Source organism: Drosophila grimshawi, unplaced genomic scaffold, assembly GCF_018153295.1.
Source record: "Drosophila grimshawi isolate 15287-2541.00 unplaced genomic scaffold, ASM1815329v1 contig_1367, whole genome shotgun sequence".
Classification (NCBI taxonomy): Eukaryota; Metazoa; Arthropoda; class Insecta; order Diptera; family Drosophilidae; genus Drosophila; species Drosophila grimshawi.
Genome location: NW_025062889.1, coordinates 3,239,114 through 3,254,986, shown reverse-complemented (window position 1 = coordinate 3,254,986; position 15,873 = coordinate 3,239,114). Strand labels below are relative to the sequence as shown.

The following is a 15,873-nucleotide window of genomic DNA, read 5'->3' as shown; positions in this document are numbered from 1 at the left end:
TCAACAACAAAAACAATAATGACAACAACAAGGACAACAACAAGGACAACAACAAGGACAATGACAACAATAAGGTTAAATCGAAGAAACGACACATTATTGTAGTTGCAGCATGTTTGGCTGCCAAGTCGAGTCAAGTCAAACGCCAAACCAGGCGCAACAAATTGTGAGAAATGCGCAAAAAACGAAAATGCAGCAGTAGAAGCCACAAGGAGCTGCATGCAACATGGTGTAAGGATTGTGGATCTCGAAATTGACAGGATATGGCCATGATATGGCTTGCTTGCCTTCCACACACACATACACACACACACACTCAGTTACATACACAACAACAGGTTTCAAAATTGATGGTTGTCACATGCAGCAAGGTGAAAGGGATTGCGGGGCATACTGAATGGAATTTTACGTGTTAGCTGCGCCACAGGGACAACAAAACATAACTCAATCATATAATGGTCGCATTGCATCTCTCTCCATGTGTGTGTAAAAAAATGTTCACTGCTGCATTGAGATGAGCAGTTCCAAAACTCAATTGAGAACCTGGAATATGTACTCTCTCCATTGCAAGCTGCTGCTCCCTTCTCCCACCTCCTCTGCGATTCTCATGCATGACAAATGATAATGGTTGGCATCTGGTCTAGAATGTGTGTGTGTGTGTGTGTGTCCTGTCCTTGAGAACTATCAATAAAATACTATGCAAATTATTACCAAAACTTGCAAACTTGTGCAGGGGAATCATCCATCATAATTTATGCTGAAAAGTCAACAAAAATTGTACCCTTGACAGACATTTGTAAGTTGATATAAATACTTTTTTTTACACCTTTTCCAAATTTGCGCTCCAGATTTAGTTTGCATTTTAAATATTTGTCACTACATTTTGACGATTTTTTGTTAAATAGTTCTGGATCAAAACTTTCCACAGTCATAACTTTGACAAATCTGAAGCGATTTTCGATTCAAAGTCATGCTTTGGCTTTCATATTAATACTGCAATTCTATAAAATTTGAAAACTGAAGAGTGTAAGTGCTCATCCCAATCTTTAATCGCATTTCAAAGCAGATACTTTTCCACTGCTGCTGTTTCAATTGAAGTCGAACACAATCCACGCACATCCGTTTTATCGCCTTAAACTTAAGCATATAACACACACATCTATATATATATATATATATATATATATATATCCATACCAACTGGATAACACATGTGTTCCAGTTACGCCCTCGTTTCTTAGCGTTCTGTCTGCCTGGTCTAACCCAACAGGCATAAACACCTATCCGCAAAATTTATAGACTGCAAAATTTTAATAAAAAAAAAGACACGCAAAGCCAAGAGTTGAAAGATGGGCGTGTCTTCGCCCACAATAAAGTAGGTGTTTATTTCTTTTTCTTGTTTCTTTGGCTGTTGTTGTCGTTGTTGTTGTGTTATTGGTTTATTAAAAAGGACGCCGGCCACGATGACTGGCAAGTGAAGAGATGGTTAAATTAATTGAAATCAACATTGATTAATGTGAGATACGAGAAAAATGTTGCCTGGACTGCCAAAGACAAAGCAAATATATAAATAAACTCAAACTGAGACTGAGTTGCCTCCGCATATACATATATATATTATATATATTGCTACAGTGTGGGTTCTGTGGGACTACAAATGACGACAGACAACAGAGTATAGACTATAGACTGGCGGACTGTGGACTACAAACTCCAGCCTGGAGCCGTGCAAATGAATTGACCGCAAAACAACGAACACGCAATGTGCATTGGCACTCGAACATTGCGGGTCGGTCGGGGGCATTGAGGCATTGAGGCATTGGTTGGACTACTAGGACTGAATCGGAGCTCAACCTGCCGCAAGTTTAGTTGTACTTGCACTTTAATTAGACCACAGAACGTAAATTGCAATATCGCCACCCTGCCAACCAGCAAGCTCTCAAACAGTTCGAATGTTTATGGGAAAGTGATGAGATACTCGCACCACGAATGCTATGATTACACTGAGAGAAAGCTATGCAATAGTATGAGAAAAAATATATGCCTTAACAGCAACTTGAAAATCTCAAATATTTGTAGTTATATTTCTTTAATAATTCTTTTAGAAAACAATGTTAGATTATTGGTCAGATTAACAGAAAAAGAGAGAAAATATCTGACTACCATAAAAATATGACTCAGATTAAAATCAACTTAAAAATTAATAATAAGAAATTTATGAGAAATATAAAAAATGCTTTTTCAACCAAATAAGGCAAGCTGCTTTAAATAAAATCGATTTTCTCAATTCAAGATTCAATTTTTCTAGAAGTGCAGAGGGTTAAAAAGAGGGTGAGCGAATAGAATCAGCCGGGATGGTAGCTATGGGACTCCACAAGCAACAAGCAACAAGTCATCGTGGCCCACAGCTGGAGCTGTACTGAGCCGAGCTGCGTTGAGTTGAGCTGGACTGACTGGCCCGTTCCCAGGCTCCCTCGAGCAACTTGTGCAAATAGTAAATGGGAAAATAGGAAAATGGAAAATGGCGTGCATTAAAAAGCAACGAACGAGAGCCACAAGTCACTCTCAAGGTTTTTCCTGCTCGCCGTTGAGTTCACATTAAAGACAACGAAGAATTGATTAACTTACGCTTTGTCTGTATGTGTGTGTGTGTGTGCGCGCGAGTATGTGTGTGTAAGTGCGAACGAGTGTTCGCAATTTTGCAATAAACAAATAAATCATTATTTATGTGCCATAGTATGAACAATATTGCATTGAGTTTTCATTTAAAACAAAGCCACAAAGTTGCCTGCGTTCAATGACTTGCACGACAGTTAAATAAACACTGAAATCACTGACAGCATTCAGTTACCCCCCGCATACCCTCTCCGCTCGCTGCCCCTCTCCTTGGCGCTTGTGAAATGCACCATATGGTAGCCCAGTGCAAATCAGATTGAGCTGACTGCCTGGCCAAGCCAGCTGACTGACTGACTGACTGGCAGGCAGGCAGGCATGCTGACCGACCCCTGATTCAGTCCAATTATATGCAAATTCTACGAACTGCAGAGCAATCTGAGTAGACAGCAACGAGCAACGAGCATTGATGCATTGGTGGTAAAAGGTTTCGTTTTAACATTTGACATTAAAACCATTTGCGGGCAACGAGAGGCACATTATGGCTCCAACCAGCCACCCGATATGGTCATTGATATATTGTGCGTTGTGCGTTGTGTTTATGGCCAGAAACGAGAACGCAGGCCAAAAGACCCAGAGACCTGGTCTCTGGGGACTTGGCTGGGACTTGAGACTTGACTTTATATTCAGCTTTAGACTTCTGACTGCTGACTGCTGCCTGTTGCCGGTTGACTTTGCATTCGTATTTGTTTTCGTATGCACGACACAATTTATTTAATAATTCAATTGAGTCTGCCCATATATTCATGCTAGTTTATGCTTTGAAATGCTAATGTTGGCCAAAATGAAGAGGCTAAGACTCGATGGGTTTGCAGTGAAGGCACATATGAGCTGCACAAATAAAATAATCAGCAGACTACAAATCTAAATTTAAATATTGGCAGTAAATAAAATGGAAAATTGAGAATGAATTGAATTTTTGATTAGAAATTAATGTATAATAAAATAATACCAAGATGTAATAAAGAGGTCAAAAGCATCGAGTTGGAATATTTTATTTAATTTATTGGGGATCGCATCATGTACTGAAAACCAGTTAGATCTATTGTGGCACTTTCTGAGCTTATAGCTTCTCCATCAAAACTGTTTCTTACTCAAATTTAACAAGTCAGCTTGAGAGTTTCTACATCTACTGAGCTTAAGACATATTTTCCTTGGGGACTACATCTTATTCTGGCTAAGGCAATGCAATCCGCTATTAAGTTGGAATATTTATAAGCCAATTTATTGTTCAGAACATAATCCATAATGATATTATTCCGACTCGATACATTTTTGTTTCTTGTGAATGTTTATATTTTTTTCTCAGTTTTTATTTTCTGATCGTTTTTACCTGCTCAAAGATTTTATTTTTATATTTTCATCAGAGTTAATTCCAATTTAAATTTGCACCTCAACCGTACTTATAGAAACCCAATTACACTTTCCAATTGCTCTGATCGTCTCACAGATTATCTTATAAGCTTCATGCAATCGTCTTTAAATTATTCTATATATTCATTATTTTGCAGTTTTTACTTTCTCGAACATGCCCAATCTTCCGCTTTTCAAATGCATTCTATAACCAAGCTCCTGTCGCAATTGTTTAAGGAATTTAAATATGCAAGACTAGACAATTTTCTTATATAAACTGCAAGAAACCTGCTGTGTTATTTGCACAAGTGGCTAATAGAGCGGGATTAGGTTTAAGCGCCAGTGGACTGACCAGATCTCAGAGCGCCGATAACTGTAGGCCAATAAACCCGTTTCTTGGCTGGTTGTAGCCACAATGTATGACTACTGTTTCGACTAAATTAGCAAGTCGGATGATGCTGCCAGCGCTGATCAATTCGTAAAAAGGTGATTTTTTTGTATTTTTAGGTAGGGGCTAAACCCAAAAACGGTATTTATGAGTGGTCAATATTTGTGTACTTTGAACCACAGCTGGGCAGTGAAGTGATTCAGACACGCTGCGCTGGCGCAGATGATTAAAGGTAACCAAAGAGGTATGCCGCAAACAAAAAAAAAGAATGCGGGTAGTCTTGACTAAGAAATACTCTTTGGTGTGGAAAGCTCTGGAAATTATTGAAAGCTGTTTAAGCCTAGGGTTATCAAAGCACATCACACAAACTATAATTACATATTAACTGTGACTGCTTTCACGGCCTAAATCAGGATCAACTAATATGCCCCACTTATAGTATATGCTGCAGGGTATTTGGCAAAACGTTGACGGTTTGGCTGCCACTCAAAACGCTGCGATAACTGCGAGAGCTGACTGCACACCTACGTGCTGTGTTGCGTTGTTGGTTGACTTGGCGCGCACCTTCTTTGGCAGGCAGCTGCCACTTGCAACAGCACACACAGAGAGACCGGCCCAAAGCGAAGGTTGTGTGGCAGACAGACACTGAGAGGATGATGCTGGCCAACATGCCGCATAATTGATGGCAAAACCAGCGACACTTAAAAGGAAACTTGCTGGGATGCCTCAAACGGGCCCAAAAAGGCGTTGTCGCTGTTGTTGTTTTTGTTATTGTTGCTGTTGTTGCCGTGGCAACATATTGCAAGAATGCAGCGGCATTTCAGTGGAAAAGGCCAGCCAGATTGCGAGGCAGTTAAAGCAACTGGGCTGATGGTGCTGCTGCTGCTGCTGTTGCATGTGCATCATTAAAATCAAGTTCGACTTTTTGGGGGCAGCAGCAGCGCTTTTGGCAACAGTCAAAACATTGCATTGAGTAGCCCACCCCACCCCAACCCCCTTTTTTACCGTTCCCTCGAGTGTGACTCGTGACTCCCGTTAGCTCGCGTGCCGTCCTCCAAAAAAGAATATAATCCAAATATAAATTCGCTTTTATATATATAGAAATATATATAAATAAATTTTGACTGTTTGCTGTAATCAGTACCAAAAAGTGATAATTAATACAATATAAAACAAAAACAAAAAAACAAACGAAAGAAAGAAAGAAGTACAAAAAATCAGAGGCAAAGAAAAAAATATATTTATAATACCAAAAGCAAACAGAGGCAGCTGAGAGAAAGAGAGATACTGGAGGGGAAAACTGGGTCAAATTCAATTGCTTTACATGTTGTTTATAAATTCTTAATGCAGCAACAAAGAACAATAACACAAACAACAACAAAAGCAATCATACAATAACAACAAGAGCGGCACGCGTTATACATTATGCGATACATATATTTATACATATATATATATATATATATATATATATACATATACATATATATATAAATATATTTATATATATGGTAATGTTCTATAACAAATTTGTGTGCTTGGTTTATTTTTTGTCTCACGATAGATTTATATATTTATTTATGTTTCACTTGGATTTATTGCACATTTATTCTATACTCACATACACACACACACAGACTCTTTCGAGGCGCCATTAGTGGCCATGGGGACTGTAAAAAGTGCCAACTGAAAATCTACATAGTAGAAAAGCGCTTTTATGCATCTGTTCTTATTATTATTTTTTTTTTTGCTACTGCTAATGGAGGGTCCAGTGTTGCCACCTCTCCTTATCTGCCCCTCACTCAACTCCACTCCCTTGCTAACTCACTCTGTTGCTGCAACTGTCGTCTTCTTGCTGCAGATAAAGCTGAAAACTTTTACCCCACAATAACAATAACGATTTTTCAATTTCGATAATGCATTTTTTTTTTATTATTTGTTGTGGCGAAAAGAGATTCGCTTAGCTAAAGCGCTTAGAATTTAGAGAGTGTGTTTAAGAGGAAATAAATTTGAAGAAGTGGGCAAGGATGGAGTGAATCCCAAAGTTTTTCGAAATGAATAATATAAAGAGTGCTGACAGGTTTATCTTTACCTAATTGAGTGCATGGGATGAAAAAGGCAAACGTATCTTAAAGTGAATTAAATCAAAAATTCTAGTAAAGAATTCGAAAACCTTTAAAAAATACTAATAAGAAGGCATCTCTTAAATATATGTATAAAGCATAGAGTCTTGTAAATAATATAAATATTTATTCATTTAGTTATTTAATTAACCTAGATTTGTTATAAGACACAGTTGTATTAGCCTATGCATTGCTCTTTTAATTTATAAGCCTTGTAACAACATAGCTGATTACTGATAACATCAAGAGATTTCTACATTTTGACCCACTCAGCTAGACAACTTGTGTTTTTCTTATAAATGTCTCAGTTGCTTGCTTAAAACACTTAGATATGCTTTCATAATTGGCATTGGAAGGGGAAGTGTGAATTTGAACTGATCTGCTTAACGTAAACGTTAATCTTAAGCAGACTTTGAAACTCTTTTAAAAGCATTCCAAGAGTATTCCACTTTAGTCTGATTAAAAAATATTCAACGTTTAATTCTAATAGAATTTAGAAACGCTAGATGTTATTAAACATATTCGATATTTTCTTTTTATTTTCCGCAACTCATTTCTAACTTCCCTTTTATGTGAGTCAATTCGAATACTTTTCAAGCAGTTGTCAAACCTCGTCTTAAGGTCAAAATAAGAGTCATACCATAATTGTCGCCCTTTCTTTTATTTTTTTATGCTCACTTCAATTCACTTACTTTGAAAGCTGTTTGCAGTTTGAGTTAGAGCTCTTAAATCGTCTCCCCATTTTGGCCATCATCATCATCAGCTGCAACATCATTGGGATCGACAATTTGTGAGTTATGGCAGGGCACAGACACATATTGCATTCAGATCGATGCAACCGCATACTTTGCATTGATGGAGGTGGTGCAAAGACCGCCCACAATTTGGCAAGCTGTGCGCACCTAGGCTCCAAGGCACCAATGCACACACCCTATCAAATATGTGCAACTGCCTTCCTGTGTGCAAATCCCCAACACCCGCCACCCCACAACTCAACTTGTCTGCATGTCATTGCAAACCAAAATTGTGCACATGACCGATGGACGACGTGAAAGTGTGTGTGTTTGTGCTGAGATTGTAAAGGGTAAATGGAGTAGAGGGTGCGGGGGCTGAGCTAATGTGCATTGCATGCATTGACTGTCGAAATTTGTATGCACAACAAATTTCTCATATATTTAAGTACCCGCAGTCATAATGACGCGATGCGGATACGCAAAATGCATAAATGCAATAGCAACAGCAACAGCAAACTGAAGTTTTCAACACTGAATGGATGCATCAATCATACGCCACGTGGATGGCCTGGCAATAATGCTTTGGCTGCTGCTGCTGCTGCTGCTGCTATTGCTACCACTATTGATGATGATAATGTGCGTCTGGCGTCAGCCCTAATGCTATTAAAAATCAATCAAAGGCCCTGATAAAACAAATGGAAAAATGCATCGCTCGCCTTATCAGCTTCCTTTTTTTGTGTGCGCCTCATTTATTGCTGTTATCAGCTTTTAATTAAGTAAATTTCGTATACAAAGCAGCAGTTGGCATACATAATATATTTATATTTAGTAAATACTTCCTATTTACTCGCAGGTCTGCCATATTAGCTGTGCTCTGCACGTTTTCTTTTTATAATTCGTTTGTTCGCTTTGTACGTACTGAAAATTATTTTCACATATTTATTTTTTTACTTTTTTTTCGGCGCGTTCCCTTTAGAATATTTTTTAGTGCATAAATTTTTGCGCTTGGGTTTATTTCGCTGAATGCAATTCCCAATGCAAATTGGGCATTATTTGTTTCTGTGCTAGACTGTGTTGAACATTTTTATGCTGCCTTGCATTTCAATGTGCACGGCTTCAACAACAAATACACACAAATACACACACACACACACACACACAGCAATTGTTGTGGCAAAGCCAAAATGGCAGCCAGGATTTTCAATGGTCGTGTGTGTGTGTGTGTGTTTGTGTTTAGTTTTTCTACGTGACACAATTAAAAAACTAAATAGAAAATTGTAAAAAACGCTTCGCATTTTGTATTGAAAGCGAAATTTAACATGCTAAAAGGCTTAGACTGCACACATTGGACGACAGAGGGCGCCACACACAACTCTACCACAGAGCAAGGTAAATGCTCTGTGTTCAAAAAACATTAAAAAGAAAATGTGCGCTTTTAACATGTTTATGTTTATGAGCAAAAACGGTAAAAAGCCAGCAATTAGTATATGAATTAGATTAGGATTAAGGGAGTAAAATGGTTAGTTTTTACACAACTCAAAGGATTACTAAGTTTGTATGACTTTTTATAAGCTTCTTTAACTTTGTCTGAACTCCAGCGATTTAAAATTTATTACATTTTGAACACAATATTACTGATCAGTATTAATGCGAGAATGAAAGCCTCAAATTTCACAAGTGGCAAAGAGTGAGTAAGCAAATATATTTAGTATTTTACATCCATATTCATATTCATTTGTCATGTTACTTATCGAAAGTTGTGAATGACAGTCTAAATGGGTGTTCCCACTCATTTATGAACGTATATTTAACTTACTACGTTTCTCTTCATTATCGCTTACAAATCTATGAACTTGAACTGCCAATTAAAATGAGAAATGGGCATACTGAAGTTGTGCACAAGTACGTAACACGCAGAAGTAAGCAACTCCGACACTTGATCAGGTTCAACAGTCGACGCTGTTTGTCTATCTATCTAGAGACTTCCCAGTTAGAATATAAGTTCTCGTTTATCATACGCAGATCTAGTTTATTAAACTTTATCGATAACTTCATCAACTTCGCTAATATAGGATCGCAGAAGTAACACAGTTTGCTCATCCACAAAACACTTTCTTATTGAAAATAGGACTTTCAGCTAGAATTATATCTATTTAAGTGTATCTCATAGTCGAACACACTCGACTAGAGAGCATTCTAATTTGATTTTTATAATATATAATAAAAAAATAACAAATATTTGTCACATTAGTACTTTTCAATAAGCAAACATTGTGGATTTGTCATTAAATGGCCCACACACACACGGGCAAAACTTCATCAAACTTGTTAGTTTGACAAATTATTCCAATTTAAAAATGTTAATGTAAACGGAAATATTTGAGTGTAATTTATAATTGCATTACAAACAAGCTACTCGATTAATTGGCATTAAAAAAAAAAAAGTACTCTGAATCAGCGGTGTGAGGAGCTCAGCTTAAGTTAATTCAACACAACTCGCAATTGTCGTCACTTAATTAATAGCCTCATATTTAATCTGTTTCAAACTGCGCCCTTTTCCCCCCTTTGGCAACCTCTTCGCACAGTCTTTCAGTTTATTTTTTTTGTTTTTATTCATTTATTATCGTTTTATGGAGTTGGCATGGCCATATAAAATATATTATACTGATCGTATCTTCGTCGACTGAATACGCTTAGTGCATTCAACTGGCGCTCAAAAAGAAAAGACAATTGTCATAAGCCTATTAAGCGAGGCTTTTAAAATATTATTGTTGTTTTTTTATATTCCCTGCTTCTGTTTATTGTTGTTGTTTAAGTGAAATGCTGGCAATGCTTTAAGTGTGCCATAAAAAGTAAACAGTTGCCGAGGATTTGCCCAAGGGAGCGACTCTTTCTCTCTGTGTCTACCAGGAAGCCATTAAACGATCAACTAATTAAAGATGCCCCACGCATTAGCTGTGCATATGTATATATATATATACACTATATATATAAGTTTATTTCCATATCAGTCTGGAAGACAATGCACCGACTGAGATGAATGATCAATTTTTGATGGGCCACAATATTCATTTGGTATAATCACTTAGGGCTTGGAAAAATATTCAAAATCATTTAGTCATCGTATTGTTTCAGTAAAAAAGTAATTATACAATCAAATTCAACGTAAATCGCGTGTGTTCTTTATAAGCCATTAACTTTATTTTGCTACATTTCTGTGGAACTTTCATATGGCTGACAGTTCCAATGTATAAGGAATATTAAATATACTAACCTGTATTTTAAAATAAAGCAGTTTATTTACCAGGAATTGGTCAATTTGTTAAATGGCAATCGTTTAATATAACCTCAAACCAAAATAAATAAATTCCATTTGCAATGGCAGTCAGTCAGTCATTTGCACTCGGATTGCTATGCATTATTAACAATTATGAATGTGCAGTGAAAAGAGCTGAGCAAACTCTCCAACATGCAACATGCGTTTCTCTGTGCCACTGCACACAAATAGAAGAACACGAATTGCGTGCGTCGGGGGTCAGCAACAAGAACAACAACAACAACAACAGCAACAACCAAGAACCTACAACCAACAACCAACAACAACAACGACAACAGCTATAACAACTCAAAATAAAAACAAAATGACGAAATGCACATGCAGCCGAACAGCAGCCGATTTACATACACTAAATGCATATATGTATATATGTTTATACACTGCAAACATTCTACAAATGCATTGGTAACATTTAGATATGATACTGTTAAGCCACCTCCCAGATATCAGATGTTATACAAACGATCGTACTTTGACTAGTTACAAGTAGAAGAAAAGTAGTTCAAATTAAAGTAAAGAGTAAATTATTTGATTTGATTACAAGTTTTTTAAAGATTTTGCATTGGTCTAAACATTCGACTGGCAACTGACTGAACTTGTGTCAAGTTTGCTCTTCTTTAAATTGATTCTATTAGACCTTTTCATAAGTCAAAATCAACTCTCATCTTTACAATTTTTCTATTAAACCTCTTCATAAGCCTAAATCAGCTCTTGAATTAAATTAAATTTTAGTTAACCATTAAACACTTATCCAAGCCACATACATGTATTTTTCTTTCAGTGTGCTCGTGTATAGGCATTTTTTTTTTAAACGGGCCAACATCAAGATAAGGGCAAATGCATATGCCGGCTCTACTCCCTGCAGATGGGCTCTGTGCGAGTCGCGTGCCTATGACCCCAAAATCCCAAAACGCATAGCACACACACACACACACACACACACACACACATATACAGATATACCCAGCATAAGCATACATAATGAATATATATATATATAAATAAATATGACCGATTGCTGAGCGCACAATGCACGCTTATTGTTGCTGGCCTGCAGTCCAGTCTGGGGCTTAATGCAATATTTTTTGTCTACCCCACCAGGATGCGAGTACGCATTCACATTCAACTTGTTATTCATCCATACTAAACACAGCTGCCCCCAAAGCGCCCCCACCCCTCCGGCACTCGTTGCCACCCGTTTTCTGACCATGCGCTCATTAAGTGCGAGTGTCTTTTTTCTCTCTTTTTTTTTAATCAAAATATGCGCAATTTATTCGTGGTAAAGGAGCGCACAAGGCGACAGGGCAAAGTGCGGAGTGCAAGGGACGCGTGGAGTGGGTGTGGGGGTTGTCAGTCTTAAGGACATTGAACCTCACACCCGCTTAGTCGATGAGTCAGAAACACAGCGCCAGACACACGCGACGTGGCAAATACGCCCACTGCCACAAACTAGTACGACTACCACAGTTGACACTAGCTAAAGAAAAATGTTTCGTTTGCACATGTGAATTTTATAATTTTTGGAATCATTTTTTATATATAAAGTATAGTTAAATTAGTTGTTCAATTTTCAAAATTTGTAAAAATCTTTAACAAAAGAACATAAAAATTAATTAATTTCCATGCATCTATTGCAGTAATTCTGAGTTCAATCATAATCTCTGTAAGTACTCGTTAGCGAGCGACTACTGTGGCAAGGCAAAGGCTATACAACATTGAGATTGGCATGCAGAAATAAGTATATGCATATGAGATATATATGTATAATAAAAGGGCACAATTTTTACATTTATTAAAGGCCCTCAAAAACACTGAGTGAGTAAATTATAATTGAGCGACGCGACGAGAAACTGAAAAAAGAACCAACTCCGTACGGACGGACGGACGGACGGACGGATGTCAGGCCGGTGGCAAGAGGCAAGTGGCAAGGCGAGCCCTTCAATCCAGCCCGCATATTGTTTATTTAGTAAGGATATCGAAACCCGAGGCGCAGCCGGGCATATGCTATACATGCTACACGCTACATGCCCCAGCTGCAACAGGGCTCGCTATTGTGTATATTCATTGATGTTAGTATATAAGAGAACTGTTTTTTTAGAGGTTTCATTTTAACTGTTTTGGAACTATGAATATAGCTGTTAATAAATAATTTAAATGAGTTTTTACAAACAACGTTTTCTGGGAAATATTGGAAGTTTAATCAGATTTGGATAGAAACAAGAAAATATTTGCAAAATATAAATCGATGTATGTGATATAAAGATAAATGATCCTCTTAAAAAATGGTTTTCTAATTTAAATTCGATTTTCGAAAATCATAGATCAAGTGGAGTTTAAATTGTGTTCAATGCACTTAACACAGTTGTTTATTAATGGAACCGCCCTCGATTTGAGTTGTGTGTGTATCTGTGTTTGTTTGCATATTATATATATATATATACATATACTATATGTATGTGTGTGTGTGTACATAGCAAAGTAGATATGTGCCACATGACGGACGCAGTGGCAGCAACAGCAGCAGCAGAAGACATCATCGTCTGGCTGTAGTAGCTGAGTGTCGCCTGCTAGGCGCTGTGTCTCAGAGCTCCCGGTTCAATAAACGCACGCACGCACTCACACACATACACAGAGAAAGAGAGATAGTGGCATACACTCATGAGTGGCATATTCACATTCACATACACTCACGCACTCGCGCTTATGAGTGGCGCGTAATCAAATAAAACGACGAACGACAAAACGACGAAGTGGAAGTCGAAGTAGGAGACCAAGACAAGCAGATAGGGGAAGAGGAGGAATTGGATTAGGTGGAGCAGGAAGAGGGGCAGGAGTTGGTGTTCAAGTGGAAGACTGGTAGGGGGTAGGGCAAAGGCGAGTGCGGTTGCATGCCCAAACGGAAGTTGCCCGGAAAATGTACATAGAAAGTGAACTTAAGTTAAGTTATCAACACACACACAGACACACACTTGATGAATTCTTCTTCTTGTTGTTGTTGTTTAAAAAGTTGTTGCCAATGTGACACTGTTGTCTCAGTGTTGCAACTGTTGCAACTGCTGCAATTTGCTTGCAACTTTTAACCAATTCTAATTGGCAAAAATACACAGCGAGACAAAATGTCTTTCACAGACAGAGAGAGAGAGAGAGAGAGAAAGAGCGTGAGAAAGAGAGAGAGAAAGAGGGAGAGAGAGACAGACACTGAAGTCAGTTCTTAGACGTTGTTGTCTGTTGTCTTTTGTCTGTTGTCTTTTTGTTCATTGTGCGATTGCTGTTCAAGTTTGTTTTTGGCTTGGCAATTTTCTAATGAATCCGTTTTAGATTGGCGGACATGCCAAGAGCAGGTGTCAAATTTTCGGTTGATAATTAAGGTCTAAGAAACAGAAATCATAATGACAAAAATTGTTGAAGCAAGAAAGACTTTAAAAATTAAATAAATCATAATAAATAAGATGCCAGAGTACTTTTTGTTAAAAGTCAATGGCTTCCCGACGACTTCTTATTGCTGATAGCTGAACATAATTAATATGCATAAATACATATACATATAAAATACTCAGAATGAATATTCCAAATAAAAAATATATAAAAATCTTTAGCTGTCCTCAACGATAACCCATAGCTAGATCATTATAATAATCTTTAGCACTGTGCTTAAGTGCACATTAAGGCAATAAATTTAAGTGTAAGCTTTTCGAATTAAAGTAAAATTGAGCAATTTACAAAACAAACAAAAATTCTCAAAATAAAAAAAAAAAACTGTAATTTGTGTAAGTTCTAAAGAAAAAACATTTCTTCTTGTTTATGTGTCTCTTCCTGTTTGTGATTTATGCGGGAGTCGACTTTAGGTCTAAAAATAATTATGCAGAGGCTGCTCTACGCAGCATATTCAAAACGCACTAAACCGTTAGACATAGTAAACATAACTGTTTAACTCATTGCTCTTAGATGTTATGTAAGCACTTACCATCGCATCCTCGGAGACATCCAATTTCTCTTTGCTCGTTGGCTGTTGCGCCCATTGCTGTTGCTCCCCTGGCTGACCAGGGTTATTATTATTATTATTGATGTTGTCGTTGTTGTTGTTATTGTTACTATCGTCGTCGTCGTTATTGTTGATATTATGATGATGGTTGTGACTGTGGCTGTGGTGGCTGTGATGCATCAGCAGCTGTTGCTTATTGGTTGCCGCCGCAGCTGACGCCGTCGACGTCGACAGCAAGGCGAGACCGAGGGAAACCAACAGCAATCCTCCATATGTGTAACACATTTTTGTTTTCCTGTGCGCAGACCTGGCAACACTCGCAAACAAATTTCACTTGTGTATGTAGTAGAAATGAATGCAAGTCAGAGGCAACACTGGCAAAACACTTGCACTTTTTATTTTTGCACGCACTTTTTTTTTTGGATTGAATACTTTCGTATACTGCACTTCTTGCAGTGCGCTGCAGCTGTTGTGACTTGAACTTTTCACTTTTTCTACTACTACTTCTGCTGTTTTTTGTTGTTGTCGTTGTCGTTGTTGGTGGTTAATACACATGCGCACTGTGGCAATGCAGCCGGCAACACCAGCGCGAGCGCTAGCAGCGAAAGCAGCTTCGATGTAGCTCTTTCCTTTTCTATTATTTAGTTTTTGTTTTGAATTCTGTTTCGGGCTTTGCCCTTTTTTCCTACTGCTTCTTTACCAATGACGCATGCAGAAGGGAATATATTTCGGTAGTAAATTAAATTGAAATTTGAGTGTTAAGCGCACATTAGCTAATGTGGTTTTGTTGTTGTTTAGCTTTTGTTTGCTTTTGTAAATGCAGCGACACAATTAATTAGCACGCGACGCGTTTACCAAGGAACTGTTATTGCTGCTTTGCTGCTGCATTTGCTGCTGCTTTTCTTGCTGTAATCCCACGCATTCACTTACACACACGGACACACACACACACAGTGCTCTGCTCTGCTTTTGTTGTTATTACAAAAAAGTAGTAGGCGGCGGCGCAACAACAATATATTCCACAAGAAGAACTCACGCGACTCACGTTCGGCTGCCTGCGTCTTCTTCGTTTCGTTCAGTTTTTCTTCTTTTTTTACTGCATATATATATATATATATATATATTAAAATAATCCTTTTTGTTTGGCGCACGAAACACAAAACAAAGAGCGAAAATCTTGTTAGACCGCCTTTGCCTTGTGTTGACTTTGGCTTCCAGCGCGTTACTGAGCGCGACAGGGAAACGCGCGCGATTCGCGACCGTTTGTTTTGTTATTTTTTCGA

General features: G+C 37.8%; 1 protein-coding gene across 1 annotated transcript in view; it reads right to left on the bottom strand.

Annotated features, from left to right (window-relative positions):
* Positions 1 to 15,670, bottom strand: part of LOC6569035 (matrix metalloproteinase-2) — a 94,622-nt gene extending 78,952 nt beyond the window's left edge. The window contains exon 1 of the mRNA XM_001995006.3: positions 14,573 to 15,670. Within this exon, the coding sequence (XP_001995042.1) occupies positions 14,573 to 14,875 (303 nt within the window). The 5' untranslated portion in view covers positions 14,876 to 15,670. The remainder of the gene's footprint in view (positions 1 to 14,572) is intronic.
* Positions 15,671 to 15,873: the final 203 nt, after the last annotated feature.